The sequence below is a fragment of the Chiloscyllium plagiosum genome, unplaced genomic scaffold, assembly GCF_037043375.1.
Source record: "Chiloscyllium plagiosum isolate Xiang-an unplaced genomic scaffold, Cpla_swu_hap1 HiC_scaffold_7, whole genome shotgun sequence".
Classification (NCBI taxonomy): Eukaryota; Metazoa; Chordata; class Chondrichthyes; order Orectolobiformes; family Hemiscylliidae; genus Chiloscyllium; species Chiloscyllium plagiosum.
In genome coordinates, this window is record NW_028270145.1 from 48124932 (window position 1) to 48147707 (window position 22776).

At 41.1% G+C, this 22776-nt stretch overlaps 1 protein-coding gene across 4 annotated transcripts in view; it reads left to right on the forward strand.

Annotated features, from left to right (window-relative positions):
• The window catches only part of LOC122551920 (titin), a 348465-nt gene that overhangs the window by 279507 nt on the left and 46182 nt on the right, over positions 1-22776 (forward strand). For all 4 annotated transcript variants that reach the window (XM_087988975.1, XM_087988977.1, XM_087988978.1 and 1 more), the window contains 26 exons: positions 17-325; positions 440-721; positions 821-1120; positions 1221-1514; positions 1623-4589; positions 4696-5016; positions 5135-5419; positions 9342-9641; positions 9793-10095; positions 11291-11566; positions 12515-12814; positions 12906-13208; positions 13341-13640; positions 13761-14048; positions 14288-14584; positions 14682-14984; positions 15081-15386; positions 16289-16576; positions 16695-16985; positions 17077-17364; positions 20193-20780; positions 20873-20977; positions 21062-21259; positions 21354-21650; positions 21746-22333; positions 22424-22726. In XM_087988975.1, the coding sequence (XP_087845101.1) occupies positions 17-325; positions 440-721; positions 821-1120; positions 1221-1514; positions 1623-4589; positions 4696-5016; positions 5135-5419; positions 9342-9641; positions 9793-10095; positions 11291-11566; positions 12515-12814; positions 12906-13208; positions 13341-13640; positions 13761-14048; positions 14288-14584; positions 14682-14984; positions 15081-15386; positions 16289-16576; positions 16695-16985; positions 17077-17364; positions 20193-20780; positions 20873-20977; positions 21062-21259; positions 21354-21650; positions 21746-22333; positions 22424-22726 (10680 nt within the window). The remainder of the gene's footprint in view (positions 1-16; positions 326-439; positions 722-820; positions 1121-1220; positions 1515-1622; positions 4590-4695; positions 5017-5134; positions 5420-9341; positions 9642-9792; positions 10096-11290; positions 11567-12514; positions 12815-12905; positions 13209-13340; positions 13641-13760; positions 14049-14287; positions 14585-14681; positions 14985-15080; positions 15387-16288; positions 16577-16694; positions 16986-17076; positions 17365-20192; positions 20781-20872; positions 20978-21061; positions 21260-21353; positions 21651-21745; positions 22334-22423; positions 22727-22776) is intronic.

The following is a 22776-nucleotide window of genomic DNA, read 5'->3' on the forward strand; positions in this document are numbered from 1 at the left end:
AACTGTTTTTATCCAGTCAAACCAAGTCCACCGATTAATCCTGAAGCAGTGGACAAAACTAAATCTACTGTTGACTTAACTTGGCTACCTCCACGCCATGATGGAAGAGGGAAGATAATAGGTTACTTAGTGGAGTTTCAGAAAGTTGGTGATGAAGAATGGAAGAAAGCAAATCACACACCAGATTCCTGCCCTGACACTCATTTCAAGGTGACGGGTCTTACTGATGGAGATACATACAAATTCCGGGTAATGGCAGTCAATCAAGCTGGTGCCTCAGATCCGGCTTATGTCCGTGATCCAGTGCAAGTAAAAGACAGACTGGGTGAGTGTTTTCTAGAAATACAATGTGGGTCTTTCCACATTGAAGAGCTTTACGATTAATCTTGTTTTGTGTCACTGATTCTGTTCAGTCAAAAGATTTTCCTTCCTTCTACAGAGGCGCCGGAGTTGTTTGTAGATGCCAATATGGCTCGAAGTGTAAACCTAAAGGCAGGAACTACTTTAACTCTCAGTGCAGCTGTAAAGGGAATGCCATTTCCAAAGGTCACATGGAAAAAGAACGACATGGAAGTGCCGGTAAAGGCTGATATTGAAGTCACTCCAATAGGCAGCAAGCTTGAAATCCGTAATACCGTTCGAGGTGATAGTGGGTGCTATTCAATCATGGCTGAAAATGAAGCTGGAAGCAAGAGTGCTGCGTGTACTGTTGCAATATTAGGTAAAATATCAAGAGCAGAAAGAAACAATATATACACTTAATTCAGTCTTGATCTATATGCCTTTTTTCCCACATTAAAAATATGCCAATTATTTTCAGATAAACCGGGTCCACCTCGTAACTTGAACATTAGTGAGGTTAGAAAAGATTCATGCTATCTGACATGGAAGGAACCAGAGGATAATGGCGGTGCTGTGATCTCAAACTATATAATTGAGAAGCGAGATGTTGCAGCTCCTAAATGGATCCCCGTCTCATCTACAACCAAAAAGCACAGCATTATGGCTAAGTACTTAATGGAAGGCACGCAGTATTTGTTCCGTGTGGCTGCTGAAAATCAGTACGGTAGAAGTAGCTTTGTTGAATCAAGTAAACCCATAAAGGCAATCGACCCAATATGTAAGATTCTAATTGCTAAAGTTAATAATTTCAATTATTCAAACTCAACTTCTTTACCTGTTCACAGCACCTAAATTATTGTGCTCTCTTATTTTTAAAGCTCCCCCTGGCCCACCTAAGAATTTGCACCATGTTGATGTGGATAAGACAGAAGTGTCTCTTCTTTGGAATTATCCAGATCGTGATGGAGGCTCTGAAATCACAGGATTTTTAGTTGAATACCAGGAAGAAGGAGCAAAAGACTGGATTAAATTCAAAACTGTTAGCATACCAGAATGTGTAGTAACTGGTTTAGAACAAGGAAAGACATACAGGTTCCGTGTCAAAGCTCAAAATGCAGCTGGGCTTGGTCGTCCAGACACAACAGTGCCCATCCTATGCCAGGAGAAATTAGGTTGGTTAATTACATTGACTCATTTGCTTTGTGTTGCACTGCTTTCAATCTGAATTTCATTGACGTTTTCATGATACTCATTGGTTCATGTATGCTTTTATTTTATAGTATCCCCAACTGTGGATATTGATGTGAAGTTGATTGAAGGTCTTGTTGTGAAAGCTGGCAGCACGGTTGTACTTCCTGCTTTCATGCGAGGTATTCCTCCTCCTTCGGCGAAGTGGGTCACTGACAACACTGAGCTTAAATCAGAAGGCAATTACAAAATCGTCACTGACAGCCATTCAACAATCCTTACTATTAAAGATTGTACCAGAAAACATACTGGTGAATATATACTTACTGTTTCCAATCTAGCTGGTAGCAAGACAGTGGGTCTACATTTAACAGTCCTGGATGTTCCCGGTCCTCCAGTTGGTCCAATCAATATCCTCGAAGTAACACCACAGCACATGATTATTTCTTGGCGTCCACCTAAGGATGACGGTGGAAGTCCTGTCATGAATTACATTGTTGAGAAACGGGAATCTAAGAAAGAAACCTGGGGTGTTGTTAGCACTGGAAGCACAAGCACCCAAGTTAAGATTCCACGTCTTCAGAAAGGATGTGAATACGTTATGCGTGTTCGAGCAGAAAACAAAATTGGCATTGGTGAACCACTGGAGTCTATGCCAACTGTTGCCAAGTACATGTTTGATGTTCCAGGTCCACCTACTAAGCCAGCTGTTTCTGATATCACAGAAAACGCAGTAACAGTTTCTTGGGGTGTACCGAAGTACGATGGTGGTAGCCCAGTCATCGGTTACCTTGTGGAACGCAGAGAAACAACTGGTAAATGGATACGAGTGAATAAGACACCAATACTGGATTTAAAACTGAGAACTGTTGGACTCTTTGAAGGAAATGTATATGAATTCAGAATATTTGCAGAAAATATTGCTGGTCTAAGTAAACCGTCGCCAATCTCTGATCCTGTCTCAGCAAAGCGCCCCATTAGACCACCCGGACCACCGATCAATCCTAAACTAAAAGATAAGACAAGAGAAACTGTTGATTTAGTCTGGACCAAGCCCATCAAGGATGGTGGCAGTCCAATTTTAGGATATATTGTAGAATGTCAGAAAGCAAATACAACCACATGGAATCGAATTAACAAAGATAGCTTAATTGAGCAGTGTGCTTTCAGAGTACCTGGTCTTATTGAGGGCAATGAATATCGATTCCGTATAAAGGCAGCCAATATTGTTGGTGAAGGTGAGCCAAGAGAACTACCAGAATCTGTAATCTGTAAGGACATTCTTCATCCTCCAGAGCTAGACCTGGATGTTGCTTGTCGTGACCTGGTCACAGTTCGTGTGGGACAAACTATTAACATAACTGGCCGTGTTAAAGGCAGACCAGATCCAGAAATTACATGGTCAAAGGAAGGCAGGGTACTTGTTCCTGACAAACGTATAATGATGAATAATGACTACCCTGTTATACAGCTGTTGGTTCGAGAGTCAACCAGAGCTGACCATGGTAAATATCATATTGTCGCCAAAAATAGTAGTGGACATGCCCAAGCTGCTGTCACTGTGAATGTTCTTGATAGACCAGGCCCTTGTAAGAATATCAAGGTAAGCTATGTCACTAAAGATTCCTGTATGCTTGCCTTCGAAAATCCAGATGACAATGGAGGCTCTGAAATTACTAACTACATAGCAGAAAGCCGTCACCCCAGCCAGAGAGGGTGGTCTGTGATTTCATCTGATTTGACTAAACGTGTGGTCAAAGTTCCACTTACAACAAATCATGAATACTTCTTCCGTGTGTGTGCAGAAAACAAAGTAGGACTGGGTCCAACTATTGAAACCAAAACACCAATCTTAGCTATAGATCCAGTTGAAAGACCTGGAGAACCTGAAAATTTCCATGTTGCTGATATAGGAAAGACATTTGTTCTGCTTAAATGGAGAAGACCTGATTATGATGGTGGTAGTCCTAACCTGACGTATCATGTTGAAAGAAGATTAAAAGATTCGGATGAATGGGAAAGAATGCATAAAGGAAGTATTAAAGATACTAGTTTCATGGCTGACCGATGTATTGAGAACAAGACCTATCAGTTTAGAGTCCAAACTAAGAATGAAGGTGGTGAAAGCAACTGGGTGAAGACAGATTATATTATTGTTAAACAAGAAATGCAGAAGCCAGTCTTGGATCTGAAGCTAGCTGGAGTACTCACTGTAAGAGCAGGTGAACCCATCAGAATTGAAGCAAGTCTCAGAGGCAAACCTCAACCAGAAGTTGTTTGGGTAAAAGACAAAGATGCAGTTGATCTTAACAGATCACCTCGAGCTAAGGTTGAAACAACCGCTGATGCATCCAAACTCACTATCACTAAAGCTAAACGTGAAAACAGTGGCAAATATGTAATCACTGCAACTAATCCAGCTGGTAGCTTTACAGCATATGCTACTGTGAACGTTTTGGATATACCAAGTGAAGTCAGAAATCTAAAGGTCTCTGGCATTGCAAGTGATAGGTGTACAGTCAGCTGGGACCCACCAGCAGATGATGGTGGTTGTGAAATTCAAAACTATGTTCTGGAGAAGTGTGAAAGTAAGAGAATGGTCTGGTCCATGTATTCCTCTTCTATAATTACCGATTATGCAAATGTCACTCGTCTTATTGAAGGAAACGAATATATCTTCAGAGTTCGTGCAGAAAACAAAATAGGTACTGGTCCACCAACAGAAACAAAGCCAATTGTAGCCAAGACACAGTTTAATAGACCTGGTCCTCCCGATGCACCAGAAATCACTAAAGTTGCAAAGGAAGAAATGACTGTTGTGTGGAATGCCCCAGAAGATGATGGGGGAAAATCAATCACAGGATATATATTAGAAAAGAAAGAGAAACGATCTTTAAGATGGGTAGCAGTTACAAAGAGTCCAATCCCAGAGAGACGAATGAGGGTTACAAATCTGATTCCTGACCATGAATACCAGTTCCGTGTCAAAGCCGAAAATGAAGTTGGATTAGGCGACCCAAGTCCACCATCGAAACCAGCAATAGCAAAGGATCCAATGGGTATTTATTTTATAACCTTTTTGTGCATTTTTTTAAGCATCAATAGTTTGCTTCCTTGTCACTCTTTAACTTTTACTTGATTCATTTCCTATTTTTCTGTGCACAGAACCTCCTGGTCCTCCAACTGGTCTAAAGGTGGTTGATAGCACAAAGACCTCCTTGACCCTTGGCTGGTCAAAGCCGGTGTATGATGGTGGTTCCCCTATCACTGGTTATATTGTTGAAATGAGACCAAAAGGTGTCAGCAAATTACCTGAAGAAGGTTGGAAGAGATGTAATGTTGCAGCCCAGCTTGTTGTTACTCAGTTCACCATGACCGGCCTCAATGAGAAAGAAGAATATGAATTCAGGGTTTCTGCACAGAATCAGATCGGAATTGGTCGGCCTGCTGAACTAAAGGAGGCAGTATCACCAAAGGAAGTGTTGGGTAGGCCCTGCATTTTGCTGTTTTCCTTCTTATGGTATAAATAAACCAATTTTGTTTAAATCTAGTATCATCTCTTTATGACATGATTTCTTATCCACAATTGATTTTTATTTTTCAGAACCACCAGAGATTGATTTAGATGCAAGCCTAAGAAAAACTGTAACTGTCAGAGCAGGATGTCCTATCAGGTTGTTTGCGACCATCAGAGGACGTCCTGAACCTAAAGTCACCTGGAAGAGAGTGGGAATAGACAATGTTGTCAGAAAGGGTCAAGTAGACTTACTTGACACAATGGCTTTTCTCGTCATTCCTGATAGTACTCGTGATGATTCTGGCAAATATTCACTTACGCTTGTAAATGCAGCGGGCGAAAAGGCAGTGTTTGTGAACGTTAAAGTTCTGGGTGAGTAATATACATTTTAGATGTTTTCTGGTCTGAACTGGAGAGGAATTTCTTAAGTATGCTCAAGGGAAGTTTCCTTATTCAGAATGTTTACTATCCCATGTGAATGGAGTAATTGCTGCATCTAGTGCTCCAGGAAATGAAATGGGACAAATGGAAAATATCACTATGAGGAAATATCTCAGCAATGGTGATCATCATATGATAATGTCAAAATAATTATGGAGAAGGACAAGGAGTAAAGTGAAATAAAAATACTTAAGAAAGGAAGTTTGACTTCTGCAAATTGAAGCTTGGTTAAATTGGAAACAAAACTGGCAGGCAGAACTACAATAGGGTAATGAGCTGCCTGAACAGAAAAGATGATTCAGTCAATGCGTATTCCACTAGCTTAAAGGGAGGACAGGAAAAGCTGAACTTGTTTGGATGATAAAGGATTTCGAGGATAGAATGAATATGAAAAAGGGGGGCTCTGGCAGATGTCAACTTGAACGAGGAACAAAGAACATTACAGCACAGGAACAGGCCCTTCGGCCCTCCAAGCCTGCGCCGATCCAGATCCTCTATCTAAACCTGTCGACTATTCTCTAAAGATCTGTATCCCTTTGCCCCCTGCCCATTCATGTATCTGTCTTCAATGATGCTATTGCTCCCGCCTCTACCATGCCCGTGTTCATCCACTTTACTAACACCTTCCACCCCGACCTCAAATTTACCTGGACCGTCTCAGACTCCTCCCTCCCCTTCCTAGACCTCTCCATTTCTATTTCGGGCGACCGACTCAACACGGACACTTACTATAAACCGACCGACTCCCACAGCTACCTAGATTACACCTCCTCCCACCCTGCTCCCTGTAAAAACGCCATCCCATATTCCCAATTCCTTCGCTACTGCCGCATATGCTCCCAGGAGGACCAATTCCGATACCGAACAACCCAGATGGCCTCCTTCTTTACAGACCGCAACTTCCCCTCCGACGTGGTCAACGATGCTCTCCACTGCATCTCCTCCACTTCCCGCTCCTCCGCCCTTGAACCCCGCCCCTCCAATCGCCACCAGGACAGAACCCCGCTGGTCCTCACCTACCACCCCATCAACCTCCTGATACATCGTATCATCCTTCGTCATTTCCGCCACCTCCAAACAGACCCCACCACAAAGGATATATTTCCCTCCCCTCCCCTATCAGCGTTCCGGAAAGACCACTCCCTCGTCAGGTCCACACCCCCCACCAACCCAACCTCCACTCTCGCCACCTTCCCCTGCAACCGCAAGAAATGCAAAGCTTGCACACACACCTCCCCCCTCACTTCCCTCCAAGGCCCCAAGGGATCCTTCCATATCCGTCACAAATTCACCTGCACCTTCACACACATCATTTACTGCATCCGCTGTACGCGATGTGGCCTCCTCTGTATTGGGGAGACAGGCCGCCTACTTGCGGAACGTTTCAGAGAACACCTCTGGAACACCTGCACCAACCAACCCACCGCCCCGTGGCTGAACACTTTAACTCCCTCTCCCACTCCGCCAAGGACATGCAGGTTCTTGGCCTCCTCCGTCGCCAGACCATGGCAACACGACACCTTAGAGGAAGAGCGCCTCATCTTCCACCTAGGAACCCTCCAACCACAAGGGATGAATGCAGATTTCTCCAGCTTCCTCATTTCCCCTCCCCCACCTTATCTCAGTCTCAACCCTCGGACTCAGCATCGCCTTCTTGACCTGCAATCTTCTTCCCAACCTCTCCGCCCTCACCCCCTCTCCGGCCTATCACCCTCACCTTAACCTCCTTCCACCTATCACATTCCCAACGCCCCTCCCCCAAGTCCCTCCTCCTTACCTTTTATCTTAGCCTGCTGGACACACTTTCCTCATTCCTGAAGAAGGGCTTATGCCTGAAACGTCGATTCTCCTGCACCTTGGATGCTGCCTGATCTTCTGAGCTTTTCCAGCAACACATTTTTCAGCTCTGATCTCCAGCATCTGCAGTCCTCACTTTATTCCCCCAGTTTAGCACTCTTCCTTTAAGACCACTCTTGTCTTTGTCCATGAATATGCTAAAACTTATGGAATTGTGATCACTATTCCCAAAGTAATCCCCTACTGAAACATCAACCACCTGGCCGGGCTCATTTCCCAACACCAGGTTCAGTATGGCCCCTTCCCAAGTTGGACTATTTACATAATGCTCTAGAAATTGCTCCTGGATGTTCCTTACAAATTCTGCTCCATCTAGACCTCTAGCACTAAGTGAATCCCAGTCAATGTTGGGAAAATTAAAATCTCCTATCACCACCACCCTGTTGCTCCTACATCGTTCCAAGATCTGTTTACATATTTGTTCTTCTACCTCATGTTCACTGTTGGGAGACCTGTAATACAGCCCCAGCATTGTTATCGCACCCTTCCTATTTCTGAGCTCTGCCCACATTGCCTCACTGCTCGAGTCTTCCATAGTGCCATCCTTCAGCACAGCTGTGATATTTTCTTTGACCAGTAATGCAACTCCTCCACCCCTTTTACCTCCCTATCCCACCTGAAGTATCGATATCCTGGGCTGTTTAGTTGCCAATCATGCTCTTCCCTCAACCAAGCCTCAGCTACAGCAATAACGTCATGCTCCCAGGTACTAATCCAAGCCCTATGTTCATCCTCCTTACCTAGTATACTTTTTGCATTAAAATAAATGCACCTCAGACCACCAGTCCCATTGCATTCATCATCTGCTCCCTGCCTCCACTTCCCCTTTGTCATGCTGACTTCTTTATCTAGTTCCTTACAGATTTTAGTTACTACTTTCTTACTGTCCTCTAACCTCATTTGGTTCCCAAACCCCTGCGACATTAGTTTAGACCCTCCTAACAGTGTTAGCAAAAGCATCCCCAAACGCCCCCAAGGAAAATGAAAAGGACAATCAGATTGATTACAAAAAGCATTGTGAAATGTAAAAGAAAATAGGATGGGTAAAGAAAACAGTATGAGATTTAATTAGCAACTAGCCTAAATGGAAATCCAAAGGTCATCAAAGCTTTATTAATAGTAGAGGGTTGTCATAGGTATCCAGGTCTCAATTATAAAAGGAAATTTACCAAAATGGTTAATGGTAAAAACAGAAGGCTTGGCTGAGGTTCAACAAGAAGAAATCTCTTTGACAAACACATAGTAAGTGAGATGTTTGTTGCAATACAGGAGTGATCACAATAGCTAAAGAGGAGGTACAGGAATAAAAGTGGATAGGTTACCTCGTACAGATGAGATGCATCCTGGAATGTTGACTGAAATAAGGCCAGAAGTTTTGGAGGCACGGGCTCTTATTACAGGAGTAATGGCAGAGGATTTGAACCTTATTCAAAAATAATGGGATAGATCTGTTACGTGTAGATCAGCCAGTTAAATGTCAGTAGTAGGCAATCATTTTGAAACAATAAATGGGGAGAGTATTAGTAGCCATGTGGATAAACATGGACTAATAAGCCAGCACAAATTTGTTAAGGTCTAATTTGATAGAGATTTTTGATGACCTAACAGAATGGTGCATTTATCTCTGCAGTAAATTGAGTAAATAAAGAGAAATAGTTCGCAATGAATGAATATTTGAGAGCCAGAGGGTGCAAGATTTCAGGCAAAAAAACAGAAGCAATGAGAAAAATATTTCTATGTATTGAGTGTTTAGGATTTGGAATTCACTGTGTGATAGAGTAGTGGAAATAGATTCCATATTAGATTTCAAAAGGAGTTTGGATAAAGAAAGAAGAAACAAATAGCAGTAATGTGGGGAATGCGCAGAGGAATGAGACTAGATGCTTACTCTTCAGCTGAACTGGCAGAGACTTGACAGTCTGAAGGACGAGCTTCTTTGTATACTATTCCTTGATAAAGCTTGATTTTTCTCAAAGTTGTTTTTTTTTGTTTTCAGACACACCTGGGCCTGTCTCAGATTTTAAAGCTTCAGATGTTACAAAGACATCATGTCATTTGTCTTGGTCACCACCTGAAAATGATGGTGGCAGCCAAGTGACTCACTATATTGTGGAGAAACGACAAGCAGACAGAAAGACCTGGGGCACAGTGACACAAGACTTGAAGAAAACGAGTTTCAATGTGACTGGCTTAGAACCCGGAAATGAATATTATTTCAGAGTAACTGCTGTCAACCAATATGGTCCTGGGGTTCCCAAAGACATTGCCAAACCTATTCTGGCCAGAGATCCAATCAGTGAGTAGTTAATGTTTTGCACTTTTCTTGTTAAAGGTTAAAAAAAAGTAACTAGGATGGCCAAATGGCCTTTTGTTATTACTAACTTTGTCTGGATATTATTTTGATATCAATTAATCTCAAAGCAACAATTTGCAATTTTCATTTTTAGGTGAACCTGATCCACCCAGGAAATTGGATGTCGTTGATATAACGAAGAATAGTGCTTCCCTGTCTTGGTTGCCACCTCTTAGGGATGGAGGAGCTAAAATTGATGGTTATGTTGTTGAATATCAAGTAGAAGGTCAAACTGAGAGACAGTGGACAAAATACTCCATAATCAAGGAACTGTCTATTCTTGTAACAGGCCTTAAGGAAGGAATTAAGTACAAATTCAGAGTTTCAGCTAGAAACATTGTTGGGACCAGCTTGCCCCGCGAAACTGAAGGACTTTTTGAAATTAAAGAACAACTTAGTAAGTAAACGATTATTTTTTTCCATGTATAAAAGGCAAAATTAAAGTCAACTTGACAAAAAAGGTGAGAAATACTTGTAGGTTAGGTATGACACAAGTTCATTAAGGCTGTCAGGAAGCTCAAACACTTTTCAAATTTGTGCCTCATTAATGTGCAATTCTCTGCTTTCCTTTCATTTAAAGTCCACTGAAGCATGTGGAACCAGTTGGCACCTATTGTTATAAAAGAATGTGATGCCAACTGCTGCTCAACATGTGGTTTGGTAGATTGCTTCTTTTCAGACTCTGATGTAAATTCTGGGGGAGTGTAAGAATTGCCTGGCAAATAATTTTGTGGGATGTGAGTATACCTTTTTGAGGTACACTCCAAAAGTCCCTTTAAAGTTCACTGTTTAGGCTTCCTAACACCTAGTTCAATGGAATTGGCAGATGCTGTGTATTCTGCGTCACTTTGTTTGGACATTGTAATTGAGGTCTTAGCTGAACTTCCATTCAATATAGTCTGAAAGTTATTTCTGGTTGGCACATGGACAGGTGAGTTCCCAACCACACCTCTGTTATTCGTTCCCTGCTTTACAGGGGTTTAGCGGATGATGGTAGTTGAAATGCAACCCTTGCAACTTCTTCAGCATGGTTCCAGTATTCTTAAAGAAAAAAACTGCCTTTATGAAATGCTTTATCATATCTCTCAAAAGTACATCTAACTGATTTTTTATGTTTAGCAGTCACAACGTTTTAGACAAGCATGATAGCCATTTTACATCTAACAAGGTTTCATAAACAGCATGAATGAATCATCCAATGATATTTTGAACATGACTCAATTTAACAGCTTATGATATCAAGTTGGCATCTCCAACAATCCAACACTTAATACATCACTGGAGTGAAGCCCTAGATCTTGATCAGATCCTGGAGTGTACCATTATTCCTCAATCTTTTACCACAGAGTCAAAGTTTACAATTGGAACTGAACTAAAAGTGGGATAATAATAAAATGTGTAAATAGTTTCTTGTTAAGCAATTTAAGATGCTGATATAATAGGCCTGATTTGCTGAGTAAATGCTACTGTTGGGGAATTTTGCAAATTACTGATAATTATTGGGAGACTGGAAACTACTTTGCACATTTTCAGCATGACATACCTGAAAAATTGACATTTCACATTTAATAAATTAACATATTTTTTTGCAGTTGCACCAAAGATTATAATGCCTGAACTAATATCTATCAAAGCTGGGAAGAAGCTTAGAATTGAAGCCCACATATCTGGCAAGCCTACACCAACTTGCATGTGGATGAAAGGTGATGAGGATGTCATTCCATCTAGTCGCCTGGTTGTGCATAAAACAAAGGATACTTCAGTGCTCATCATTAAAGATGTGACCAGAAAAGATAGTGGCTACTACAAACTTACTGCAGAAAATAGCTCTGGCGTTGCCTCCCAAAAAATTCGAGTTGTGGTCATGGGTATGTATATTCGTTACCTTGTGTAAGGGAATATATTTGAAAGAACTGGAACTGTGTAAACAATTTTATATTAATAGTGTTTGTGTGGGATGGTCTTTGGAGAGTCAGTGTGGACTCAATGGGCCAAATGTGACATAAGCCGTGGTTTCCACACTTTAGGGATTCAATGACTCTGCAAAGAACATGCAGCGGTAGGAGGTGGGAAGGAAGGCAAATCGCACATTATCCTTTAAAGTGAAAGGACTCATGTAAAGGAACAGGTTTTCATGAGGACATACATGAAACATTATGTGTCACTTTATCTGAGGAAGGATGTTCTTATTAAAGAGGGAGTGCAGTGAAGGTTTTACCAGACTGATTCCTGGGATGGAAGGTCTGACATGTGATGAATGATTGAATTGGTCATGATTATATTTGCTGGACTTCAGACAAATGAGGGAGGATTTCATAGAAAACTATAAACATCTAACAGGTCTAGACAGGGGAGATGCAACATGTTACCAATGATGGGACAGATTAGAATCAGGGATCATAGTCGAAGAAAAAAACCCAAAGCAACTGTGGATGATAGAAATCAGAAACAAAGGCAGAAATTGCAGGTCTGGCAGCATCTGTGGAGAGAAATTTTTGTCATAGTCTAAGGATAGGGGTAAACCATTTAGGACTGAGATGAGAAAAATCTTCAACCAAAGGATGGTGTGTCTGTAGAATTCACTACGGCAGGAAGCAGTCAAGGCTAAAGCACTGTATAACTTCAAGAAGAAGTTGGATATAGTACTTGGGGTTAAAGGGATAAAAATAGTTTGAGGGAGAGGCAGGAACAGGCTGTTGAGTCAAATGATTAACCATGATCTTAATGAATGGTGAAACAGGCTCAAAGGGCCAAATGGTCCACTGCTCCAATTGTAAACTCGTGTTATTTAATTACTGATGGTTGATATCTTTCAGATATTCCTGGACCACCACAACCACCGTTTGATATTTCAGAAATTGATGCTGATTCATGCAACCTTAACTGGCACATTCCATTTGAAGATGGTGGCAGCAACATAACAAACTACGTAGTAGAAAAATGTGACGTAAGCCGTGGTGACTGGGTTACCGTTGTGGCATCTGTGACAAAAACAAACTGTAGAATTGGAAAGCTTATCCCTGGACAAGAGTACATGTTCCGTGTTCGTGCAGAAAATAGATTTGGTATTTCAGAACCTCTCACCTCTGACAGAATGATTGCGAGATACCAATTTGGTAAGCTGTTACAAAATATTTGGGCTGCACATTTTTCTTAAGATGCAAAGTCTGGTTTCAGAGCTGACTATAGATTTGTTTTTCATCACAGATGTTCCCAGTGAACCAAGAAATGCACACGTCACAAAGGTGAACAAGGACTGCATATTTGTAGCATGGGATAGACCAGAAAGTGACGGTGGTAGTCCTATCACTGGATATATCATTGAACGTAAAGAGAGAAATAGTCTTCTTTGGGTAAAGGCAAATGACACTTCTATCCGTGCCACTGAGTACCCATGTACAGGACTAATTGAAGGGCTGGAATACACTTTCAGAGTCAGTGCACTGAACAGAGCAGGATCTAGCAAGCCTAGTAAACCAACTGAATTTGTAACAGCTAGGACACCAGTTGGTAAGTGTTCCAAACGTTTTTAAAAATAAAATATGTTCTTTTAGAATTAACTTCAAGAAATTTAGGAATAATTTAAATTTAATTTAATTTTTGTGTGTAAACTTAGAAATGTGTACCTATATTTTATAACAGATCCACCTGGCAAACCAGAACCCATTGATATTACAAACAATAGTGTTTCTCTAATCTGGACAAGACCCAAACATGATGGTGGAAGCAAACTAATTGGCTACTTTGTTGAAGCCTGTAAATTACCTGGTGATAAATGGGTACGTTGCAATACTAGTTGCCAAAGTGTACCCAATGAAGAATTCACTGTTACCAATCTTGAAGAACGTGCTCAATATCAATTCAGGGCCATTGCAAAGACAGCAGTTAATATCAGCAAACCTTCTGAACCTTCAGATCCAGTGACCATTATGGCAGAGCAAGGTATGAATTAGCTTTACTTCACTGCATTATTTTCTACCCGACTTTCATGTTTCAGGCATCAAATATTAAACATAATTTAAGAAATATCATTTATATTAAAATGCTTTGTTCAATTTACAGTTGCGCCAAGAATTGATCTGGGGGTGTCCATGAAGGCACTGATCACTGTAAAGGCTGGATCTAATGTTTGTCTTGATGCACATGTCTTTGGAAAACCCTTTCCAAAGATCACATGGAAGAAAGATGGCAATGTAGTATTGCCTGCTGAAGGCATTAAAATAGCTAGATCAAGAAACTTGTGCACGCTCGAATTGTATAGTGTACAAAGGAAAGAAACTGGAGAGTACACTATTCTTGCAGAGAATTCAAGTGGATCCAAATCAGCTAATATAAAACTGAAAGTATTAGGTAAAAATATTTTAAAGTATTTCATAGAATGTGTGAATCTGCTGCTTATTAGAAATTAGCTTAATAAAATGCATGTGAACATCCAGCGATATTTTTAAGAACTTCAAAAAATATTTATGTAATTTTTGAGAACCAAATGAAAAGATGGAAAGCAAAATTTTAAAACAAATTACTAGTTTCATCCTTAGGTAATTCATTTTCAAATACTCACGCACACTTATGCTCTTTTTATTTGTCAGATAAACCTGGTCCACCAGCTTCTATCAAAGTTAACAATATTTATTCGGATCGCGTTACTCTGAAGTGGGAACCTCCACTTGAGGATGGAGGTGCTGAAATTACGAACTATATTGTCAACAAGCGTGAGACAAGTCGTCCTAATTGGGCTCAAGTTACTGCTAATTTACAGATTACACAGTGCGGAATTGAAAAACTGATAGAGGGACATGAATACCAGTTCCGTGTCAGTGCAGAAAACAAATATGGTGTTGGTGACCCAATCATTACCCATCCAGTTGTTGCTAAGAATCCTTACAGTAAGTAAAACACCTTCTTTCCCTCTGGTAGCTAACTTTTGATTTTAGTTGATGAATGATGAAAAGATATTTAGCACATTCTTCGTATTACTTACAGATGTGCCTGGGCCATGTGATCCACCAATAATAAGTAACATCACCAAAGATCACATGACTGTTAGCTGGAAAGCACCAGCAGATGATGGTGGCTCTCCTGTGACAGGATATTTAGTGGAGAAACGTGAGGCAATGGCTGTTAATTGGTCAAAAGTCAACCGGAAACCAGTTTTGGAAAGAACAATTAAAGCTACAGGGCTTCAAGAAGGCACTGAGTATGAGTATCGAGTTATTGCCTTGAATAAAGCTGGACCAGGCAAACCCAGTGAAGCCTCAAAGGCAGCTTTTGCCCTGGATCCTCTATGTAAGTAGATATGTGATTACATACATATACATCAATGACACAATTCATTCACATTTGTTAAACTATTTTCATGCAAATTATTTTATTTCTACTCAGATCCTCCAGGACCACCTGCCTTCCCAAAAGTTATTGATACAACTCACAATACAATCAGCTTATCTTGGACTAAACCAGCATATGATGGTGGCAGTCCAATCTTGGGATATCTAGTTGAAGTTAAGCGTGCAGATGGAGAAAACTGGATAAAATGCAACATACCAAAGAATCTGCGTGATACACACTATATTGTTACAGGACTATCTGAAGGCACTGAATATAACTTCCGTGTAAGCGCCATGAACAAAATAGGCTACAGTGATCCAAGTGAAGTGCCGGAGAAACATACTGCCAAGGACATTTTGAGTAGGTTTTCATTGCTTGTGTGAAGCAAATTAAGTCCTGTAGCGAAACATTGTAATTTTTCTCAGTGGGTCAGGCAACATCTGTGAAGAGATAGATGGTACCTTTCAGATAAATGTCATTGGCCTGCTATGGTAACACCATTCCTCCATCCACAAATGCGGCCAGAATGTCTGAGTGTTTCCACAATGTTCTGGTTTTATTTCTGATTTCCAGTGCCTGTAGTATTTTATCTTTGCAGTATTTTTCTGAATTTGTTCTTGCCGTCATTTATAAGGAAGTACTATCATATTCAAAATAAATATTTTAAATCCTATGATAAAATAATAAAGGGAAATTTCAGGTATATCAAATATATCATAATTCACCGAGTCTGGTATTTCAGCTGGAACTAGCACCAGATACGCCTATCTTGGCATGTTGTAATTGTTCATATGTTTTTCAACTGGTCTTTAGGAAAATTCCTTAGGTTGGGTAGTCATGGTGCACAATGATGCAATTTTTCCAATGGGAACGTGAATACAAAAATCATTTTTTTTAATAAAAATGAGGAAATATTAGAGCATCTGCAAAATTAGAAGAAAATTTTATGAGTCGTTTCTAATTATTTTTGTGCAATTTGTTTTGTCTTAATTGCATGAAAAAATCATTTAAAGGTATCTAGTTGTACAGAAGATAATTTTGTAACTGAACCAAATGACCCAAGGGGTGACCTAGGACATTATTGGTTCCTGGGACATGGATCTAGGATCTGATTGAACAGACAGATTGAAGTGAAGATATTCTCTGGATGGTTGAAGAGATCTGTTTGGTGGAAACAACTCTATGCCATACAATGTGATTTTGATATATTTGTATACAGTTTAATAATGAAAATGTATTTATATATTTTTTTTCATGAACAGTTGCTCCTGAAGCAGAGCTTGACGCTGATTTAAGGAAGGTGCTTATTCTACGCGCTGGTGTCACAATGAGAATCTATGTGCCAGTGAGGGGTCGGCCTCCACCAAAGATTACCTGGTCTAAAGTGGATGCCAACATCCAGGAAAGGCAAGGGCTTGAAATCAGAACTTCGGATTATGACACTATGTTGTACTGTGAAAATGTGAATCGATACGATGCTGGAAAGTACATTCTAACTCTACAAAATAGCAGTGGAACAAAAGCATACACACTTAATGTAAAAGTTCTTGGTAAGTTGTGACTAATTATTTCTTGTCATATTAAGTTAAATTTTATTCATGTAAAGCAGTTTGATTGTAATTGTTTTATTCAGTGTGAGTTAACTTTTTATTTTTATTTCTTAATTAGATACTCCTGGTCCTCCAGTTAATCTTATTGTTAAAGAAACAGCAAAGGATTTTGCTGTTATATCATGGGATCCTCCTCTGGTGGATGGCGGCAGTCCAGTTAAAAATTACATTGTAGAGAAACGAGACGCTGAAAGAAAGGCATGGTCAACAGTAGCAACTGAATGTGCCAAGACTAGTTTCAGAATTATTAATCTGGAAGAAAGTAAATATTACTACTTCCGAGTTCTAGCTGAAAATGAGTATGGCATTGGTGAACCTTGTGAGACAAAAGATGCTGTGAGAGCTTCAGGTAAGTCCTGGTTGCTTTTAATGGTATAATGCAGATCAAAATTCTGTTTGTCTTAATTGTTTCCACTAAAATTATGTATTGTATAATGCAGAGGAACCTGGGCCTGTGATAGACTTGAGGGCTGCAGCTGTCTCCAAAACATCTTGCACTTTGACATGGAAAAAACCAATCAGTGATGGAGGAAGCCGGATTACTGCTTACGTTGTTGAAATGCTAGTTCAGGAGGACAGATGGAAAGAATTGATGAGAGCTAAGAAGTTGCAATTTATAACAAATGAACTGGAAGAAGGAAAGGAATACACTTTCAGAGTAATAGCACAGAATGATGCTGGATACAGTGTACCACGTGAAATCACACTAGTAGCAAAGGATCAAGTTGGTAAGTATTTTTTTCACAATAACAAACCATTTTTAAGAAAATGATATTGGCACTTACATTATATTCAGTAATAAATTAAGTTCAAACACAAAATATGAATTGTTGAAAATATAATTACTAATATTTGATATTAACTACCTTGATACTATCCTATCCCCCCCTTGTCCAGGAACTTCCCATATATGTTCGAGACATCACCCACGCCCTCCACTTCCTCCAAGACATCCATTTCTCTGGCACCCAACACGTCGTCTTCATCATGGACATCCAATCCCTCTTCACCTTCATCTGCCTCCAAGCCTTCCACTTCTTCCTCTCCCGACGTCCCCAACAGTACCCTTTCACAGACATTCTCATTCATTTGGCTGAACTGGTCCTCACCCTTAACAATTTCTTCTTTGAATCCTCCCACTTCCTCCAGACGAAAGGGATAGCCATGGGGACCCACGTGGGCCCCAGCAATGCTTGTCTGTTTGTCAGCTACGTAGAACAGTCCATCTTCCGTAGTTACACTGGCACCACTCCCCGCCTCTTCCTCCGCTACACTGATGACTGCATTGGTGCCGCCTCATGCTCCCGTGAGGAGGTTGAGCAGTTCATCAACTTCACCAACACATTCCACCCCAACCTTAAATTCACATGGACCATCTCTGACACCTCCCTCCCCTTCCTGGACCTATCCATCTCCATCAATGACGACCGACTTGACAATGGCATTTTTTACAAACCCACCGACTCCCACAGCTACTTGGATTACACCTCTTCCCACCCTACCTCCTGCAAAAATGCTATTCCGTATTCCCAATACCTCCGCCTCTGCTGTATCTGCTCCCAGGAGGACCAGTTCCACCACAGAACACACCAGATGGCCTCCTTCTTTAAAGACCGCAATTTCTCTTCCCACATAGTTAAAGATGCCCTCCAACACATCTCATCCACGTCCTGCACTTCCGCCCTCAAACACCACCCCTCCAACTGCAACAAGGACAGATCTCCCGCCCCCCCCCCCCCCACCGTCATCAACTTCCACCCTATCATCCTTCGCATAAACTGCATCATCTGCTGACATTTCCGCTGCCTCCAAACAGACCCCACCACCAGGGATATATTTCCCTCCCCACCCCTTTCCGCTTTCTGCAAAGACCGTTCCCTCCATGACTACCTGGTCAGGTCCACGCCCCCCAACAACCCACCCTCCCGTACTGGCACCTTCCCCTGCTACCGCAGGAATTGCAAAATCTGTGCCCACAGCTCCCCCCTCACCTCCATCCAAGGCCCCAAAGGAGCCTTCCACATCCATCAAAATTTCACCTGCAAATCCACCAATGTAATTTATTCTATCCGTTGCTCCTGATGTGGTCTCCTTAACATTGGGGAGACCGGACGCCTTCTCACAGAGCACTCTAGGGAACATCTCCAGGACACCTGCACCAATCAACACCACCACCCCGTGGCTCAATATTTCAACTGTCCCTCCCACTCTGCCGAAGGCATGCACCGTCACACCCTCACCACCCGATGCCTGGAGGAACAACGCCTCATCTTCCACCTCGGAACACTTCAACCCAAGGGCATCAATGTGGACTTCACCAGTTTGCTCATTTCCCCTTCCCTCACCTTACCTCAGTTCCAACCTTCCAGCTCAGCGCCGCCCTCATGACCTGTCCTACCTGCCTATCTTCCTTCCCACCTATCCACTCCACCCTCCTCTCTGACCTATCACCTTCATGCCCACCTCCATTCATCTATTGTACTCTTGGCTACCTTCTCCCAGCCCCACCCCCTCCCATTTATCTTTCCACCCCAGAGGCTTCCTGCCTGTATTCCTAATGAAGGACTTTTGCCCGAAACGTCGATTTTCCTGCTCCTCGGATGCTGCCAACCTGCTGTGCTTTTCTCATTTAGACTCTTTGACACATTACCATGCCCTCAGCATCTTATGAAATACTTTACAATTACTAAGTTACTTTTAAATTTTAGTTGGTGTGTTATGTAAGTGAATATGTCAGGCACTATAACTGAAACAAATTACCAGATCACTATTTTGTCTCAAAAGGAAACTTATCTAGGATTTCTTCTTCAGACATTGAAGTACATACCAGCCAAGACCTAATCAAATGGTACAATATTGTCAAGTGGCTGAATGGCCTGGCCCTGCTTCTCTTATAGATTAGATTAGATTATTTACAGTGTGGAAACAGGCCCTTCGGCCCAACAAGTCCACACCGACCTTCCAAAGGGTAACCCATCCAGACCCATTACCCCTCTGACTAATGCACCTAACATTATGGGCAATTTAGCATGGCCAATTCCCCTGACCTGCATATCTTTGGACTGTGGGAGGAAACCAGAGCACCCGGAGGAAAACCACGCAGACACCGGAAGAATGTGCAAACTCCATACAGACAGTCACCCGAGGTGGGAATTGAACCTGGGTCCCTGGCACTGTGAGGCAGGGGTGCTAACCACTCAGCCACTGTGCTGCCTCCAAGGGTGCACGATGACTTGTAATTCCACCTTCAATTATAGGATTCCAAGTCTTAATGGATTATGTTTGTCTTATGTTGTCAATACTGTCAGAAGTCAAATGCATAATTTGTAGGGAGAATTAAACTGTTTATTATAATAAGCTCTTTGAAATTGCTTAGCCACAATACGTCACCTACAGTATATTGTTTTCACTTAATCATTAAATTATATTGGATAGTTTCTTAAGGTGTTACCTATAACAAGACACTGCACTTAAAAACTTAAGAATGGTTTCAAGCATACTTATCAAAACTGAACTCTGAACTTATTAAACTAAATCACTCTTTTTGGATTAACAGTACCACCAAACATTGACTTACGAGACATCCCTGACTTAACATACATTGCCAGGGAGGGAAGCAATTTCCATATAAAGATTCCAATCAGTGGCAAACCTGCACCAACAGTAACATGGAAGAAAGGTGAGGATTTACTTCAGGAAAGTGGAAGAATAACTGTGGAATCCACAGCAATTAATACAACACTCGCAGTGAGAGATTGTCAAAAGAGTGATGCTGGAAAATACACAATCAATTTGAAGAATGTTGCTGGCACTAAAGAAGCTGCAATATTCATGAAAGTAGTTGGAAAGCCTGGAATACCAACTGCACCTTTCCGTTTTGATGAAATAACGGCAGATGCGATTACATTAATCTGGGCTCCCCCTAAGGATGATGGTGGTGCCGAAATTACGAACTATATTTTGGAAAAACGCGATAACGTCACCAATAAATGGATGACTTGTGCATCTGCTGTGCAAAAAACATCATTCAGAGTTACAAGGCTTCATGAAGGAAACGAGTATGTGTTTAGAGTTAGTGCTGAGAATAAATATGGAGTGGGAGAAGGTCTGAAGTCTGACCCTGTCATTGCCAGGCATCCATTTGGTAAGCAGCTTCACATTTTTTCTCTGAACTTTAATTGCAATGCTGCACTCACTTTTAGACTGATTGATGTCTCTCTTTCTCCCTCTTCCAAGATGTGCCTGATGCTCCTTTGCCTCCAGAAATAGTTGCAGTCAGGCACGATTCAGTCTCCCTGACTTGGAAGGATCCAAAGAAAACTGGTGGCTCCCCAATTACAGGTATACGGTTTGATTTCTCCTTTCAACTGGCAATTACATTTATATAATTACACAACATTTATTTCAAACTACTTTTTGCACCAGGTTATCATGTTGAATATAAAGAAAGAAACAGCCTCCTTTGGAAAAGAGCAAATAAGGCCACACTGAAAATGAAGGATCTCAGAGTAACAGGTTTGACTGAAGGCCTCGAATATGAATTTAGAGTCATGGCAGTTAACTTGGCTGGTGTAGGCAAACCTAGTGGACCATCACATCCTGTTACCACATTAGATCCAATTGGTAAGTAAAATCCTTGGCACCATTTTTCATTTTCTTTTATTACAACTTATAAATGCTACAATCAGTGGCTGACATTATATTGCTCTCCTTTCAGATCCTCCTGGTAAACCTGAAGTCATTAATGTTACCCGGACAAGTGTGACTCTAATCTGGACTGAACCAAAGTATGATGGTGGTCACAAACTAATTGGCTACCTTGTTGAGAAACGTGACCTACCTTCAAAGACATGGATGAAAGCGAATCATATTAATGTTCAGGAGTGTGCCTTTACTGTTACTGATCTTACTGAGGGCTGTAAATATGAATTCCGTGTAAGGGCAAAGAACGCAGCAGGAGCAATTAGTCCACCATCTGAAACCACAGGAACTATTATCTGTCAAGATGAGTTTGGTAAGTAATTTTCTTTTTATAACCATATGATGAAAGCAAAACTGAAAAATTGACATCTCATGGTACTGATTAATTTCTCTCTTATATATTCACAGTGGCACCAACAATTGTAATTGATCCTACTGTAAAAGAAGGCTTAACAGTTAAGGCTGGTGATACCATTGTAATTACTGCAACTAGCATTCTTGGCAAACCTCCACCAACATCAGTTTGGTCTAAGGGTGGTAAAGATTTCAAGGTCTCTGAGATAGTTCAAATTGAAAAAACACCAACTTCGTCAACACTGCATGTTAAATATGCTACAAGAAAAGATTCTGGAGAATATACTATCACTGCCAGTAATCCATTTGGCACCAAAGAAGAACATGTACGTGTGAAAGTGTTAGATGTTCCTGGTCCCCCAGGACCTATTGAAATAAGCAATGTTTCGTCTGAGAAGGCTACACTAAATTGGTTACCTCCAGCTGAAGATGGAGGTTCTCCAGTCAAATCTTATACAATTGAAAAGAGAGAAACAAGTCGTCTTCTCTGGACTTTAGTTGCTGAAAATGTTCCAAGCTGCAGATTTATTGCAAGCAAACTTATACAGGGAAATGAATACATCTTCCGTGTCTCAGCTGTAAATCAATATGGCATTGGTGATCCAGTACAGTCAGAACCAGTTAAAATGGTGGACAGTTTTGGTAAAAAAATTTTTTAATACTGAGCATTATATGACTTCTATTTTTGCCTTATTAGAATAACAAACTTCATTTGTGATATTTCTTTCTTAGGTCCCCCTGGCCCACCTTCAAAGCCTGAGATTACTAATGTTACCAAAAATACCATTACTGTTGGGTGGACGAGGCCAGTTGTTGATGGCGGTAGTGAAATAACAGGATACATCTTAGAACGTAAAGAAAGGAAAGGCCTCAGATGGGTTAGAGCAACAAAGAAACCGATATCTGATCTCCGACACAAAGTGACAGGACTGAATGAAGGAACTGAGTATGAATTCCGTGTCAGTGCAGAAAATAAGGCTGGCATTGGACCTCCAAGTGAACCATCACAACCAGTATTAACAAAGGATGTAGCATGTAAGTATTAAAGTTACAAAACACCTTTCTCATATTTGTTACATGTAAAT